We start from the raw sequence: 16,666 nt of genomic DNA, 5'->3' as shown, positions 1-16,666 counted from the left end.
TTTGTAATGGGTTGTGTTATGGTGGTGTTATGAAGGCCAGACCCAGCAGGGAGGCTCTCTTCCCACTCTGCTGACATGGATCCAGCAGGCTGATAGGGAACCTGTACACAGGGTTAAGGGGAAAGCTGAAGACTGGTCTGTTATGGTCCAGCCATTAGTGGACCAGGTCAGCTGAAGGAGAGTAGCAGTTTGGAAACTAAGTGGTATCCTGGGCTCCATCAGAAGAGGGGTGGACAGCAGGGAAAGGGAGGTGATTGTCCCTCTATACTCTGCCCTTGTGAGGTCCCATCTGGAATACTGTGTCCAGGTCTGGGCTCCCCAGTACAAGAAAGACAAGGAGCTGTTGGAGAGGGTCCAGAGGAGGGCCACAAAGATGATCAGAAGACTGGAGCACCTCTCCTGTGAAGACAGGATGAAGGAGCTGGGCTTGTTCAGCCTGGAGAAAAGAAGGCTGTGGGGTGACTTCACTACAGCCTTCCAGTAACTAAAGGGAGACTATAAGCAAGACAGGAGTCAACTCTTTACAAGGGTAGTAATGGCAGGACAAGGGGAAATGGTTTTTAGCTGAAGGAGGGAAGATTGAGGTTGGATGTCAGGGGGAAGTTCTTTACAGAGAGAGTGGTGAGGTGCTGGAACAGGCTGCCCGGAGAGGTTGTGGATGCCCTGTCCCTGGAGGTGTTCAGAGCCAGGTTGGATGGGGCCCTGATGGTCTAGTATTGAATGTGGAGGTTGATAGCCCTGCCTGTGGCAGGGGGGTTTGCCTGTGGCAGGAGGGTTGGAGATTCATGATTCTTGAGGTCCCCTCCAACCCGGGCCATGCTGTGATTCTTTGATTCTGTGAGTGAATTGTAGCATCATAGAACAGTTTGAGTCAGAAGGGACCTTAAGATCATCTAGTTCCTAACCCCTGCAGTGGACAGAGTTGCCTGCCACAAAATGGATGGCCCCATCCAACCTGGCCTTGAACATCTCCAGGGATGGGGCATCCACAGCTGCTCTGTGCCAGGGCTTCACCATGCTCAGTAGAACACAAGCTCAGCTGTCACCTTGCCTTGCCTTTTACTACTGCGAGAACTGAAGCCACGGAGCCCACAACCAGTAGGAATCTTCAGGTGCTGCAAGCGCCCGGCCCAACGGAGACGCCAACGGCCACACCGCGGGCTCGAGAGGAGCGGGTCTCGGAGCCAAATTTCTTCTCATCGAGAAAGGAAAGCGAAACTTGGCGCTTCCCCGTGCCGTGCCGTGCGGTGCCATGCCGCGGCGGGCGGGGCGGGCTGTGCCGCCGCTCTTAAAAGCGGAGCGCCGGGCTCCTCGCTGCAGTGTGAGATCCGAGCCGGACAGACCGAGCATCATAAAGCCGAACCGAACCTAGGCTAGATAAACTGATAAAGCTGAGTTGAGCCGTGCCGATTCGAACCCAGCAGGGACAAGACGAGCCAAATAGAGCCGATCCAGCTGAACCTCAGTGCACCTCTCCGGGTCTAACCGAGCCGAGCCATGCTGCTAGGCGTGCTGGGTCACCTGCCGCTGGCCCTGGCGCGGGCGGTTCTGGCAGCGCTGCGCGGTCGGCTGAGCGCGCTGTGCTGGGAGCTGACACCCCTCGTTCTGCCCCTGCTCTCCTGGAGGCAGCGGTCGGGCTCCAGCCCCGACACCCGCGCAGCACTCCGGGACGAGATGGTCCCGACGCCCACCAGCGTCAATTACCACTTCACCAGGCAGTGCAACTACAAGTGCGGCTTCTGCTTCCATACGGCCAAGACCTCCTTCGTGCTGCCCCTGGAGGAAGCCAAGCGGGGACTGGCAATGCTCAAGGAGGCAGGTGAGTCTGGGAGCCACTGGAAGAGGTAGGGTGAGGAATGCATGGGAACGACAAGCAGAACCAAATGGCATTGAAGAAGTCAGACATTTTAGCAGGGTCTGTTCTGATAGGATAAGGGGAAATGGTTTCAAAATAAAAGGGGGAGTTTAAAACTGGATATAAGAAAAAAGTTTTTTACTATAAGGATGGTGTGTCACTGGGATGAGTTGGCCAGAGACACAGTGAATGCCCATGCCTGAAGACATTCAAGGTCAGGCTGGATGGGGATCTGATCGAGCTGTAGGTGTCCCTGTTCATTGCAGGGCTGTTGGACTACATGGCCTTTGAAAGTCCTTTTCAATTCACATGACTCTGTGATTCTAAGTCATTCTGTAACTGCCATGATCAGGTTCCCTCATATAGCTGGGGTGGAGTGTTGGAAAGTAGTGGTCAATAGGCAGATGGGCTCATTACATCATTCTTTGGTCCTTTTCTAGGAATGGAGAAAATAAATTTCTCAGGAGGAGAACCATTTCTTCAGGACAGAGGTGAATTTGTAGGCCAGCTGGTCCGGTTCTGCAAGGAGGAGCTGAAGCTGCCAAGTGTCAGCATTGTGAGCAATGGCAGCCTGATCAGAGAACGGTGGTTCAAGAAGTATGGTAAGAAAAGCTCATCATGCAAAACAAGCACTTGTGGGGTTTGAGAAATGGATTGGGGCAGCCTTCTGGAAGGATGCTAGGAAATGTCTTCTTAGTAGTTCATTTTCAAGTTTGATAGTAGGAAAGATTTTTTCTCAGACAGAGTGATGAAGTATTGGAACAGACTGCCCAGGGAAGTGATGAATTCACTGTTCCTGGAGGTGCTCAAGAAGTGTGGAGATGTGGCACTGAGGGACATGGTTACTGGGCACGATGGGAACGTGTTGGTGATTGGACCAGATGATCTTAGTGGTAATTTCCAACCTTAATGATTCTGTGATTACAGTACCTGTGAACCATGAGTAACTCACAATGAAATACTGTTAATTACACATTCTGAACATATGCAGTCAGTTCTATTGCCTCTGTGGTCAATAGCATAATAAAAGAATAACTCAGCCTGTCTCCATAATGCAAGAAGGGTGATGTGCCTTCTGAAGATGACACTGCTGTGTTTTTTGTGTTGATGCAATGATTTCTCAGGACTGTAGTTGGATGATGCTTGGCGATAGACCATGAGGAAATGAGGCTAGGCAGACTACAACAATTTCCAAATGAAAAAAAAACATATTGCTTATTGATTTTTGAAACTTGTTCTCAGGTGAATATTTAGACATTCTGGCAATTTCATGTGATAGTTTTAACGAGGAAGTCAACGTTTTAATTGGCCGTGGTCAAGGAAAGAAGAACCACGTGGAAAATCTGCATAAACTAAGGCAGTGGTGCCGAGATTATGCTGTTGCTTTCAAAATAAACTCCGTGATCAACAGATTTAATGTTGAGGAAGATATGAATGATCAGATCAAGGCACTCAACCCTGTGCGCTGGAAGGTAAGAAAATAGTGTGCATTATAGGTCACTCTTCAGAGAAAACCAATGATGAAGTGAGGTTCTGTAATCCTCTGAAAGTCTAATGGCCTCGGTCAGAGCTCCAGCTCCAGCTTGGGGTGATAATAGGGGACATCTTGTCAGTGCTGCATGTTGTTGGGATGGGTTGTCTCTTGTTCTGCACTTAAGTGGAGCTCAGTATGTCAAGAATCTTCTCTGTTGTGATATTTACAGGAAATTACTGTTTTACCATATGTAGATCTATTTTTTTTATGATTTTAAAAATAAGACAGAAGGGCTTTATTAAAATGTGTCATGTACAGAAAATGAAGAGAAGATAGTGTAGAATGATATATAATTAGCAGCATAAAACTTTATACATTAATGTTCTGTTACAGAGTATTAGTGGACAGTGCTTATATGATATAACATAGTCTACTAGCACTGTATTAATTGATACATTATATTATCAGTTTAAATATGGGTAGAGACTTAGAAAAAGGAGACAACTTGTCTGATAATTTCTTACTGTTCTGTGATACTGTAATTCTATTTGCTTTTGTGGTCATCTGAAGCTAGCTAAACTTGCAGTTCCCAGTCAAGTTAAAATAATAAAGGATACAGGTTGACTTGATAGTCTGCATGCCACATAGCACTTACCAGCATTTATAATGTAACTATCATAATCAAGGTTCAATCAGAAGTTTGTTCTTGGCCTTGATTATCAAAGCCCTCATTAAGACTAGAGCAGTTAAGATTTATGTAGAAATCTGGTCAAGAACCATGATTGTGTAATTGCACATACAACTATGCAATGTTAATTATGCAATAAATCTTTTGTATAGTATTCACTTAATCATTAATTCCGGACTTGCAGACGTGGGATCAGGGAAGCCAAGGCGCAGGCAGAACTGAACTTGGCAAGGGACGTGAAAAACAATAAGAAAAAACCTTCTACAGGTACATTGGCCAGAAGAGACAGGCCAGTACGGGCGTACCTACTTTGGTAAATTTAAAAGGAGAACTGGCTTCAGCAGATGAAGAGAAAGCTGAGGTGCTGAATGAGTTCTTCACCTCTGTCTTCACTGGTGGCCAGGATTCTAGTCTTTTCATGTCCCTGAACCCTGCATCCCCAAACCTCTATGTGGGGACCAAGGAGGTAAATCCCTCCCCACTGTAAGGGCAAAGCAAGTCCGAGAGTGCCTCCTTAGACTGAATGAATACAAGTCTATGGGGCCAGATGGCGTGCATCCCAGGGTCCTGAAGGAGCTGGCTGAGGTGGTTGCTGAGCCGCTCTCCATCATATTTGAGAAGTCGTGGCTGTCAGGTGAGGTCCTGGATGACTGGAGGAAGGGTCACGTCACTCCCATATACAAGAAAGGGAGCAGGGAGGACCCGGGGAACTACAGGCCGGTAAGTCTCACCTCCGTGCCTGGGAAGATCATGGAACAGATCCTCCTGGACAACATGCTCGGTCACATAAAGAATGAGCAAGTGATCCGAGACAGCCAGCACGGCTTCACCAAAGGAAGGTCATGCCTGACTAATCTTGTGGCCTTCTATGATGGAGTGACGGCATTGGTGGACGAAGGGAAGGCAACTGATGTCATTTACCTGGACCTGAGCAAGGCCTTTGACATGGTCCCCCACCACATCCTCATCTCCAAATTGGAGGGAGGTGGATTTGATGGGTGGACGACCCGATGGATAAGCAATTGGTTGAAAGGCCGCAGACAGAGGGTGGTGGTCAATGGCTCTATGTCCAGGTGGAGGCTGGTAACAAGTGGTGTCTTCCAAGGGTCTGTCTTGGGACCGGTGCTCTTTAACATCTTTATTAATGACATCGATGAGGGAATTGAGTGCACCCTCAGCAAGTTTGCTGACGACACCAAGCTGAGTTGTGCGGTTGATACGGTGGAAGGAAGAGATGCCATTCAGAGGGACCTCGACAGGCTTGAGGGCTGGGCTCGGGTGAACCTAATGAGGTTCAACATGGCAAAGTGCAAGGTTTTGCATTTGGGCCGGAAGAACCCCAGGCACCCGTACAGGCTGGGAGGAGTGGTCCTTGAGAGCAGCTCGGCAGAGAAGGACCTGGGAGTCCTGATGGACGAGAGACTTAACATGAGCCAGCAGTGCGCTCTGGCAGCTCAAAAGGCAAATGGGATCCTGGGCTCCATCAGGAGAGGGGTGGTCAGCAGGGAGAGGGAGGTGATTGTCCCTCTCTACTCGGCTCTTGTGACGCCCCATCTGGAGTACTGTGTCCAGGTGTGGAGCCCTCAGTACAAGAAAGACATGGAGATTTTGGAAAGAGTCCAGAGGAGGGCGACTAAGATGATCAGGGGGCTGGAGCACCTCCCCTATGAGGACAGGCTGAGGGAGTTGGGCTTGTTCAGCCTGGAGAAGAGAAGGCTGCGGGGTGACCTCATTGCAGCCTATCAATACCTGAAGGGAACCTACACCCAGGAGGGGAGTAAACTCTTCAGAAGGGCTGACAACAGCAGGACTAGGGGAAATGGATCCAAGTTGAAGGAGGGAAGATTTAGGTTGGATGTTAGGGGGAAGTTCTTCACAAGGAGAGTGATTAGGCCCTGGAATGGGCTGCCCAGGGAGGTTGTGGATGCCCCGTCCTTGGACGTGTTCAAGGCCAGGTTGGACGGGGTCCTGGGCAACCTGATCTGAATGTGTATGTTTGGTGGCCCTGCTAGGCAGGGGGGTTGGAACTACATGATCCTTGAGGTCCCTTCCAACCCGGGTGATTCTGTGATTCTGTGATTCTGTAATCACAGTTTCTAGCAGTGTGGCTCCACTGACAGAAAAAAAGATATTTCTACCAAGACTACTGAAGGTTTTTTTGAAGTGTTCTGAGGCTCGTAAAGTCATAAAATCATACCATGGTGTGTTTTGTTTTCAGGTGTTCCAGTGCCTAATCATTGAAGGGGAGAACAGTGGGGAAGATGCTCTGAGGGAAGCAGATAAATTTGTTATCAGCGATGAAGACTTCGAGCAGTTCCTGGAACGCCACAAAGATGTCCCCTGTTTGGTACCTGAATCTAATCAAAAGGTAAAACTGAGACCGTCTTTCCATAAATTTATTTTGTGGCTAGCTGGAAAGGTATTTGATAACTAGTAGGCGTCATGGTAATTAGCACTTTCTCTATTAATATTGGGTTAGAAGAGCTATAGAGATAATTAGACAACACCTGGTTTCCTGGTTTTGTTACAGTGGAAACCAAAGTGTTTTATTTTCTTTAAGGCTTCTTAAAGAGGACAAAGTTATTAATTAAAGGGAGGGTAAAAACTCACTGATCTCAGTCCTGATGGGCTTCCTGTCACAGTGTTGCATGGCCGTCTGAATTATGTGGATATAAAAAGTATCATTACAAAAAGGGTAGAAACTGAAATTTCCACAGTTGAGTTGTGAACTCTAAATACCTGTGAAACTGGATATGCCTCCCTTAAAAGTCTGATAAGGTTCAGTATCAAAGTAAAGACAATTTGTACTCTTGGTTCTCCTTTCACTTATGAAGGTAATTTTTTTGGGGGGGAACAGTGGACAGACAAGTAGGAGATACTCAGGAAATGCCCATTTAGCTCATGAAGTGTGTCTTTATTTCTACTCTTGGCTTATTTCCTTGTGCAGACCTGAGAGCTTTTTGATCTGGGAGATTACCACTGGCATCTCTGTCTGCTGAGGTGATAATTAAACAGCCCTGCTTAAATAGTCATGTCATTTGTTCGGCAAATGACTTAATCATTCTAGAATGCAAAACTGTAATTTTTGCTGATGTTGAAGTTATCAGCAAACTTGAACGTTATTTAGAGCACCCGAATACAACTGAAAACCCACATTTGAATTTGACATTTTAAGATGTCAAATTCAAATGATTTCTGGTTTGTTCATGTGATAAGTCATAATAGTAATCCTGTGACTTATTCCTGTAAATTTGATCCAGATTCACTGAAATCCATGGGAGGACACTACTCTGGTTCAAAGACTTGGATCAGGCTTTAAAAGAATAATTTGTTTGTCTTGTCCTTGACTTTCATGAGAGTAGAATTTTCGTTTGTGTACTAATATTTTATTTTTAATCTATTATAGATGAGGGATTCATACCTCATTTTGGATGAATACGTAAGTCTTTGTTTTATTCTTAATATTTGCCTGCCAATGTATGCTCACATGTACAACAGTAATAGCCAACTTAATTTTGTCTATGCATTCCATAAAAAAATTTTTACTGTATAGTACAGATGTGATTTCTTCCTCTCAGACACATTGAGAAATGAATATAAGTGTGACATAAGGAGGAACTGCCATTGGCTTGCATGCATAATGTTGCAAATCTTAAAGCATATATATGTCATTGCTGCTTTCCTGTAATTTAAATATATAGAGCTTGTCCTGAAAACTAAGTTTCAAAGAATATGCTTGTTTTACACATAGTTGAAGAAAAGCATTAAATCTTCAGGATTTGGAGTAAGGCTCTGTTCCTGCTAATGTATGTCATTGTGTCTAACTGAGCCATCTGAGGACTGCAGTGATACTCCTCATATTCTTACACAGGCTGCTGTGGGATTGCAATGCAAGTTCATTCTGCTTAATCCTGTAGAAAAATTAAGCTTTTACAAACTAACTTTCTAACTTATTTCATAATGGTTTTCCAGATGCGTTTTCTAAACTGTAGAAATGGACGGAAAGAGCCTTCCAAGTCTATCCTGGACATTGGTGTAGAAGCAGCAATAAAATTCAGTGGATTTGATGAAAAGATGTTCCTAAAACGAGGAGGAAAGTACGTGTGGAGTAAAGCAGACATGATTCTGGATTGGTAACTCTGTGCACTGAGATGTGATGTGCATTTTCAAAAGAAGATTGTGTATACATGTGTACATTTATTTAGCTGTATATATATATATTGATTGCTGCTAACTACAATATGTTACACTATACAGGTTGATGTATAACTTGATACATGAGTGATTCTATGATTTTATGATTCTATGAATGTGTTAAATGTTTTTAGGATGCAGATTTTGTTCTTACTCATTCACTGGTTGAATGTTACTGAGCAGCTACAGAGCTTTCATAGAAGTATGAAGGACTTAATGGCAAACCATTAGGATCCTGTTACATGGTATCTTACACAGTATTAAGATAATAGATAAGTGTGGTTGTAGAAAAAAAAACAAACAAGCAAACCCATTATATAGAGTTGCAGTGGTTGATAAGTGCAAACTCATATGAGGAAATATTCTTATCTCCTCATACAGTTTTTGCAGTTCCTTGCCAGCTCACAAGAGGGCCCACAGGCAATCCTTTGGAACCAGCCCACATCTTTTTCAGACATAATAGAGGGTCAGAATGCTGTTATCATTATATATACTCAACAGGAAACTGGGATTTAAAAAAAAAAAAAAAAAAAAAAAAAACAGTTTTCCTTTTTAAAATGTTAAAGGCATCTGTTGTTTTTCTCCCTCCTCTCCATATACACATGTGGCATTTGCAAAAATACTGGCAGATGTAATTTTCTCTGAAAATATTGTTTTTAGTCATGTGAGAATATTGTTTTTCTCCTAAAACATGAAAATGAATTTTACCCAATAGCAAACAACTTCTTGATTCACATTGACAATGACCTCAGTTCTGACAAAAATTTACAGTGGAAACAATGTTTGCATTTTATTCATAACTTTGTCCATTCTCCTCTTTTCTGCAAAAGTTGATTTATTATTTTCAACAGCCACTTGCACACAGATTTGTTCAAGATCCTTTCTGAAATGAGTGAATAATATGTAAGGCACTTCACATGTGTCTTCTCTTGAATACAGGCAGGGCTTCTTCCCATGCTTTTTGTTTTGCTAAGGCATGGATGTGCAAACAACAAGGCTCATATATCATGTACACTTCTTTTGAAGGTTGCTGGCTCTTACCTGCTGGTTGCTAACCGGCAGATATTGAGTGAAACTCATGGGGTTTTCTGAAGGCTGTCTGTGATTTGAAAAGCTGGCAGCATTAATATGTAATAGAAAATAGACAAACAAAAACACCCTGTGATAATTAAATGTGCTGCCTGCTTGCTTGGTGTTCTGATAATTTTATAGTGTTCTAATTACAGTTTTTCAAAGCTAATGGTCCCATCCTCCCCAGAGCTCTATATGGGGACCTGGGGGTAACCTTTGCACAAACAGCAGTGAGCGAGCACTGCTTGTTCTCACTGCCTATTGCACTTTCTGCTCAGGCTGCCTCAAATGTCTAAATACTTTCAAACGCTGGAAGCCAGCATGCATTAAACATACTATGCACAGTACACCTTCTTTCCCTTTTCTGACTGTACCCATATTTTTAAAAACATTTTAAAGAGAAATGTCTTGCATTCACCCAATGCATCTTCAGAACTAAAGGGAAGGCTCTTAAACAGGAGCTGGTTCTTCTAAAGAGCAAAAAGATGCACCTCTGAAAACTGTGAATATGTTTCAGTTTACAGTTCTTTCCGTTTCTGTTTTTATTGCCCTAACTGCAAATGCACCATCTCAGTGGTGCTCCTTTGCCTTTTTGCATCTTGCCTTCACTTCCGATGCATTTCTGTATTTTTTTTTTTTTTCGTTATTTATACTCGGTGACATTTTAAATGTGGCCCACACGCATTAACCCCACAGTCTTTTGGCAGCTGTTCTGCTGACCTCTGCTGGAGTTTTGCCCGAGTGCCAACTACGGGCAGCGCAAATCCATGTGATTGCAGTGCTTTACTTCCTCTGTGCTCCCATTGCTCAGGCGTGAAGTCTGTCTTCTTCCTCAGCACCGACGCTGCATGATAGAAAAGGAGCATTTTCCTTTGCTGCTGGCTCAGCCCCAGCCCGAGGAAAGATTTAGTGCATCCCTGTGCCACTAAATCCACCCGCTTGCCGCTGCTGCAGAAAACGCCAGCTGTATCGCGGCGCGCAGATGTGCGGTGCACAAAACCCCATTCAGAGCCAGAAATCCTGCCATGCTTCCCTGAGTGTTCTGCTCTGTAAATGGCCATTGTTGTGCTCCAAGAGATCGCTGTGCTGCAGGAGGAAGCTGCAAGATAAACAAAAGGAGCTGAGAATGTGAAAGCGCTGTGAATAGTTTGAACACTAAAGCACGAAGGATGGTTTTAATCACAAGGTTCTAAGTTATTTCTTAAAATGCTCAGGACTCTGCATTGCTTCTTGCCACCGTACATAACTGAGAAAATGGTTCTGCTCTGTGTGACTCTCGCCTTCAAAAAAAAAAAAAAAAAGCAAAAAAAAAAAGCAAAAAAAAAAAAAGCCACATTGTTGTGTACATTGTAAATGAAGAATTTGCCTAACAGTTTGACAGACAAACTTGAAAGTTAATAAATAGCTATTGGGATGTTTATATGCAAAATTCATTTTTGGTATGAAATTACAAACCAAACCAAACAAAAAAAAAAAAAAAAAAAAAAAAAAAAAGTTGGCTGCTTCTTGATTAACCTAGATTATTACTATTATTTCATGTTGGATCAGAGATAGATTTGTGACTTTAATTCTGTGTTTGAGGCCAGAGAAGTAATATTGCATTCAACAGGGCCACTCCCAGGCTGCAGGATTACACATGCACATCAGAGAATCAGGGTGTGAATTTGTGTCCTGCAAACACAGATAAACCAATTGCATTTTCAGGTGTAATCCCATAGCAGTGCAGCCACTGGGTCAGGCAAGGTGAGCACCTTACACTGCAGTTTATCAGCGCTGTGCGGCTATTTTTAAAACTTGTTGAGATGAAAGTTGGGGAGAATTGGTTCAGTTTAAATTAGCAGGATTATAACTTGAGTTATAATTGAGTGGATAATACTGTTGTGTAAGATGCATTTTACGATGCACTCTTTTTCAATGTGAAAGAAGATCAGTGCATTTTAATGCTGAGAAAATTTTTGAATGATACTGCCACATAATTTGTGCTGAATATTCTACACCAGTATGTTACACATTGCAATAAAATTTTCTACTTTCCTAAGTCTGCCCGTCATTTTTTTAAAAATTATTATTATTTTTTTTCAATGTAGCCCAGACCCACAATAGCTGAATAATGACTGCCTTCATGAGAGCTGTTATTGTGGACAAGGCCTGTGTTTAGCACCAGGCTCTGCCTGCAGGATGTCAATGGCAGTATTGGATGGAGAACAACGGTGGGGACTCCCCTGCCCACCTCTGCAGCTCCATTGCTTTCTTTTGTGCTTCCCCATTGCTCCACACATAAGCCAACAACAGGAAAGCAGCTGTTGAGATTTGTCGGTGTGTTGTTTTTCGTGGTGACGATTTTGTCTTTTTTACTAAACGATGCTTACAAAAGAGCACCTGCAAAACAACCTCGTGGTTTCCTGATGTTTTCACTCTTCCTTTCCTGGCAACAAGGCTGGAATCCTTCTGCCTTCCTTTGTAAAACCCTCATTGTTTCTCTCCTACCGCCGAACGACCTGTTTAGCCGCCGGGCCCGCTGCCAAGGCAGGACAAAAGGAAGGAGAGCGGCGCGGCGCGACGCGGCACACCCGGCCGCTGCTTGGAGCAACGCGGCTGCCAAACGGGAAAGCCCGGCATCCCCGCACCGCTGGCAGCCACAAGGGGGCGCCACAACGCCTGGCGCGGCGCAGCGCGGCGCGGCCGCTTCAAAGCGAGCGGCGGCGGCACCGCGGCGGTTAATGGCGCTCGCGTAGCTGTGGGCGCGCCCGCCCCCGCGCGCCCTCACCCCACCCTCCGCTGCCGCCGCCACCGGCCCTGGGGAAAAGCCCGCGAGCGGTGCCGGCCGCGCGCACTTCGTTCGGTGGCTGCCGGCGGGGGGAGACCATGCGCAGGGAGGCGGCGCCCGGCCGCGGTTCCAGCGGGTAGCGCCGCGCACCTTCGCAACCTTCTCGGCACGGAGCGGTAAGGCGGCGGCAGGGGACTGCGGAGCGGCAGCGGCAGGAAGGGTGCTGCTGGGAGGAGAGATGCTGCTGGGCGGCTCTGCTGAGGATCTCGGGTTGGGAGGGGGAAAGGGTGTCCTCACAGCGGGTGGCCGCGGGGTTCCCGAAAGCCTTTACATAAGGGCCCGCTGGTCCTCGGTGCCGGCTCACCGCCGCCGGTCTCGGCCCCTGCGAGCGCGCGGTGCTGCGGTCCTGTTGCCGTCTGCCGCCCGGCAGAGAGGGGGGGTACAGAGCGCTGCCTCGCTGGGGCCGGAGTCGCCCGCGGGGCGGATGGGCGCGCACCGGTGGAGCTGCTGCCCGCGGTGCAGCCTCCAGCGGGCGTCGCGGGGCGGGGAAGAGAGCGGTTCCGGGGAGTTGTGCGCCGGCTGTCCTGTGATTTACATCGAGGAGCTCGCCCTCCGTCCAGCAGTCCGTTCTCAGCAACACATGGTGTGGTTTTCGGAGAGAAATGGTTTTGTTCGGGTCACAGGGTAAAGAACTAGAAATTGGAGATGTTGTCTCTCTTATTTTAGCTTAATTTGCTGCAATTAAGAGACGCTGCCATTGTGTTTGTGTTTTTTGTTTGTTTGTTTTGTTTTGTCTTTTTTTCCTTCCTTCCAATGTCAGAAGCCACGTGCGTGATAACAAGGTTACTCTCCCCTTGAATCCAAGGGTATCTTCTTGAAGTAGCAGCTCTGTGTCACTTTGTTTCTATGGCTTCTAAACAAGGAGCATTGTTGGGGTAGGCTGCAGGAGTGGATATAAGCTGCCCAAATTTCAGCCTGTTCTTGGAAATACTGTTATTTCTACTCTGGAACAAGTCATGCTGTGTTCTGCAATAAGTAGGAAGAATGGTTTATAAATAGATCCATATGTTTATATTGTTCATGGTGAGGCCAAACAACTGTTTATGTTGTGAAATGGGATTGCTTCATTTCACATCAGCTTATCAGTGCTGACCTAGAAGAGGCTACAGCTGAAGTGGCGACGCTCTTGGTCAGAGTGCTACTGGAAATGACATCAGTTCCAGTTCCTTGGCTTTACAGCTTGTACTCACTGGCCTTGTCCATTGCCTCTGAGTGATTTGCTTGTGGACCTGAGATCTAGCGAGGGAGTGTGGTGGAGGAAGGAGGCTGTGTTCAGGGGATGTTCAGGGCAGATTGGTGCTTTAAACAAAGTGCTCACACCTCAAGGGATCTTTGTGGCAGAGGAGGAGAACATGTATAGCTGTAGGAGAATTTGAATAACTGTCTTGTGTAAGGCAAAAAGGCCCAAACTGAAGTTTGTTACATACCTAGAATAAGATTAAATAAGAAGAATTAGGAGGGGGGTGGGGGCAATTCTTTACTTTTGCTTAGTAGTTACTTGTAAAAGATAGTATTTTTTTTTTTCCCCCTTGGGATGAAGTTTTATTCCTCCTCCCCTCCTTTCCCTAGACATGAAGTTTCATTATCCTCTTGTGCAATTGGAATATTGCTTGTGACAGGGAGAAGCCATCTGTGCTTGAAATAAGAGTGCAATGTTTCAATGTGATGCAACTCCTTTGATTGAGACATTCTTTGGGTAAAACCAAGGGTTAATTTTTGTTCTTTCCAAATGTTCTTTGTTCCTGTTCTAGGAACTGCTAGACCAAATCATGTGTTTATCATCTACAAGCTGTTATTTTAGAGTTTTGCCCTTGAAGTATAGTATTGTGAATTATCTTCAAACAGTTATCTTTGAATATCGTAAGTTATCTTCACTTACAATCTGGATTCTGCATAGCTTGGTATTTTAAGGCAACAGTTTGCAGAAAAAGGTATTATCATGAACTGTTTTTGTTTGTAGTGCTTTTTCCAGTGCTACATTCTGTGTTTTTGTCCCATTTTGTGTGTATTTTGTATTTTTTCCTCTCAAATAACTTGTGACAACTTTTCTTTCAGTTAAGCCAAAGGACAAGGCTGCTATCCTAACCATGAGTTTTGGCTGTGGTGCCATGGCGGGGGGGGGGGGGGGGGGGGAAGGGAGGGGGTGGGTATGAATGGCTTTAGTGTATCTGCTGTATTTACAAGAGTGCTCTCATAGGCTGGCAAAGAGCTGTTGTTTGCCCTCCTAGAGCTGATGTAGGGAAAAACAACAGCTTGGATCATCCTGCAGTTTGGTCTGTGTATGTAGCCCCCTTCTCTCCTAGAGAATGGATGTACAGGGAAATCAGTATGTGTTGCATTTCTTCTTGTTTCCTGTGGATATGGTACTGATAGGCAGCTGTGTCAATAGGCTATGGCTTGACTGGGAGATTTGCTTTTAACTGGATGTCTTTTCTTTTATCTGGAGTTGCAAAAAAAGGAAAGGGAAAGAAATTACATGCCAACACACTGCTCAGCTGGGTTTTGTGATTCTGCTATGCCCAGCTTAGGCTGTGGTCAGCTGTTCTTTTTACAAGGCATTTATTTTCCTCTGCAGAAAGGAGCTCGTAATGTTTGTATTTCACTGACCTTTTGAAGGAGATCAGGCCAGAAGATCATAATGATAATTTTTATTTTCTAGTTCTGATGGCTCAGGTAAGCTGTTGAAAACACACTTTCTTCTCCGGCTGCGTGTTGCAAAGCAGTGGGCATAACTTTCTATTTCATAATCTGTATGCTTCAAATTGAGTAGGATATACAGATTTGCTGCTTGTGAAGTCTGAATGCTGAAGCTGAGAGTGCTTGCACAAAACTGATTTTCAAATAACTTAACTGCATGGTGATATTTACAGTGATGGCATGTAGGAGACCTTCCTCAAATTGCTGTGGGAGGGAAAGAAAAGAGGAACAGAGAAAGTGAAATACTGTTTGGTACTTGTTACTTAATTGCTGTGAGAAATGAAACCTTCTTTAGTTGGTTCTAGTTTTGGCAAGACAATGGCATTTTCTTTCTATAAGATCACTTCCATCTTTTCATCCAGAGAATGACAAGGCAAAGACTTGTTATATGGGAAGCTCTGGCATGTTATTTTCCAGGTACCGCTGTGCCAGTTTAATAACCTGTTCACACAAAGTGGAAACAACTTAGGATGGAATAGGTGGGCTAACGCTTACATAATGTGGCCTTCGATGTGGTGGATGCCCTGTGTCTGGAGATGCTCAAGGTCAGGCTGGATGGGGCTCTGAGCACCTGACTGAGCTGTAAATGTCCCTGTTCATTGAAAGGGAGTTGCACTAGATGACCTCTAAAGGTCTCTTCCGACTCAAACAATTCTATGTTTTTTTTTTTCCCCCACCACATAACATCCAAAGGATCATCTGAAATACTTAGTAGTGAATATGGACCTTGAAGGTCATCTGGAAAATAAGACTCTGACTTTGTGTGCTCAGGCACAAATTCTTTTGCTGTGTACAAGTGCTCAGCTCCTCTTGCATTAATCAAAACTTTTCTTATAAGCAGCTAGTTTCCAAACCTTTGGAGTGTTTGGAGTGTTTGTATTTACTTTGGCATTTCATTTGGAATTTTTTCCTATCCAGTTTGCAGAGTACTGTAGTTATTCCCCATTGTTATAAAACGCTACCATGAGCTCGTGCAATCTGTGAATTGATCACATCTTCAGCTCAACCTGCCTTTGCCTTAGCTCCAGCCATGTAAATAGAATTAAATGCTACCTGACAGCTGTTGGACATGTCAGCCTTTGTGGAGGATTCCTGAGTTTTTAGCTAGTGTGGAATATAAATAGGAACTGGGGAAGCGATATTGAAACAACAGTCCATTATTGCCCTTTTGCAATCTGTTGCATGATCAACTTCTTTTGCTTCCTATTTCTGCTGTTGCTATTTACCAGATAGTCTGCTTTGTGTCTCATTTCTGGTGAAGATCAATACAAAAGTATGTAGTTTTCTTAATTTTTCAGATATTAATCTCTTTTTCTATAGATCATGTATATCTGTTGCTGTTATATTTTACTTTATAGTAAGTAAAAAAATATTTTTTACCCTGTAATTTTTCCAAGCAGTATAGAGGGCTGATCTGGCAGTACTGCTGACGGAGCTGAATATGTGTCTCAGCCACAGTGCTTTCCTGAAGCACTCTTTGCCCTGATTTCCGGTGCCTTTCTCTTTCTCAACATCTTGCCCTTGATGTGCATCCTCTCCTGATTTGGATATGCTGATCACCAAGCTATGCTTCTGCTGACTGGGAGCAGTCCCTGCCCATTGCAGGCTGTTGGGATGTGCCAATTATCAAGTCTCCCTCATAACTACTCTGCTGCAGGTAGAGGGCAGAAAACTGAACCCTACCTGAGCCAACCTACCTTTGAGCTTGTTTGTGTATATAGCTTCTAGGAAGCAATGAAACAAATGCAGTACTCTATGAGCTTGGTTACACTGCAGTGAAGTTTGTTCATATCCGTATTGCTTAAGGCAGTTGTGTTTTTATGGGCCTCCAACAATGTTTGTATTCCAAGAAAGAAAAAT

At 44.8% G+C, this 16,666-nt stretch overlaps 2 protein-coding genes across 6 annotated transcripts in view; both read left to right on the top strand.

The window, feature by feature from the left end:
- The first annotated feature begins 1,259 nt into the window (after positions 1-1,259).
- RSAD2 (radical S-adenosyl methionine domain containing 2) lies at positions 1,260-8,515 on the top strand. The gene is made up of 6 exons (XM_052702137.1): positions 1,260-1,819; positions 2,296-2,457; positions 3,098-3,327; positions 6,236-6,385; positions 7,424-7,456; positions 7,990-8,515. Exons 1-6 carry the CDS (start codon positions 1,498-1,500, stop codon positions 8,152-8,154), a joined length of 1,062 nt encoding a protein of 353 aa, XP_052558097.1. The 5' UTR covers positions 1,260-1,497; the 3' UTR covers positions 8,155-8,515.
- A 3,494-nt stretch (positions 8,516-12,009) lies between these two features.
- Positions 12,010-16,666, top strand: part of RNF144A (ring finger protein 144A) — a 61,710-nt gene continuing 57,053 nt past the window's right edge. For 2 of the 5 annotated variants that reach the window (XR_008210811.1, XM_052702152.1), the window contains exon 1: positions 12,010-12,225. The gene's annotated coding sequence lies outside the window, so the exon portion shown is untranslated. Of the gene's footprint in view, positions 12,226-12,649; positions 12,734-16,666 lie in introns of those variants that run through there. The other 3 variants (XM_052702183.1, XM_052702161.1, XM_052702169.1) reach the window with 3 other exon arrangements.

Source organism: Tympanuchus pallidicinctus, unplaced genomic scaffold (assembly GCF_026119805.1).
Source record: "Tympanuchus pallidicinctus isolate F22 unplaced genomic scaffold, pur_lepc_1.0 scaffold1, whole genome shotgun sequence".
In the NCBI taxonomy this organism is placed as follows: domain Eukaryota; kingdom Metazoa; phylum Chordata; class Aves; order Galliformes; family Phasianidae; genus Tympanuchus; species Tympanuchus pallidicinctus.
Note: the sequence above shows the minus strand (reverse complement) of the source record. Positions and strands in the feature narration are given on the sequence as shown.

What these genes read in the sequence shown, in the direction of transcription:
- RSAD2 (XM_052702137.1), top strand. Translation starts at nt 1,498, where the DNA reads ATGCTGCTAGGCGTGCTGGGTCACCTGCCGCTGGCCCTGGCGCGGGCG. An exon ending in ACGGTGGTTCAAGAAGTATG is followed by an intron (nt 2,458 to 3,097) that starts GTAAGAAAAGCT and finishes ACTTGTTCTCAG; the next exon opens with GTGAATATTTAGACATTCTG. An exon ending in TACCTGAATCTAATCAAAAG is followed by an intron (nt 6,386 to 7,423) that starts GTAAAACTGAGA and finishes AATCTATTATAG; the next exon opens with ATGAGGGATTCATACCTCAT.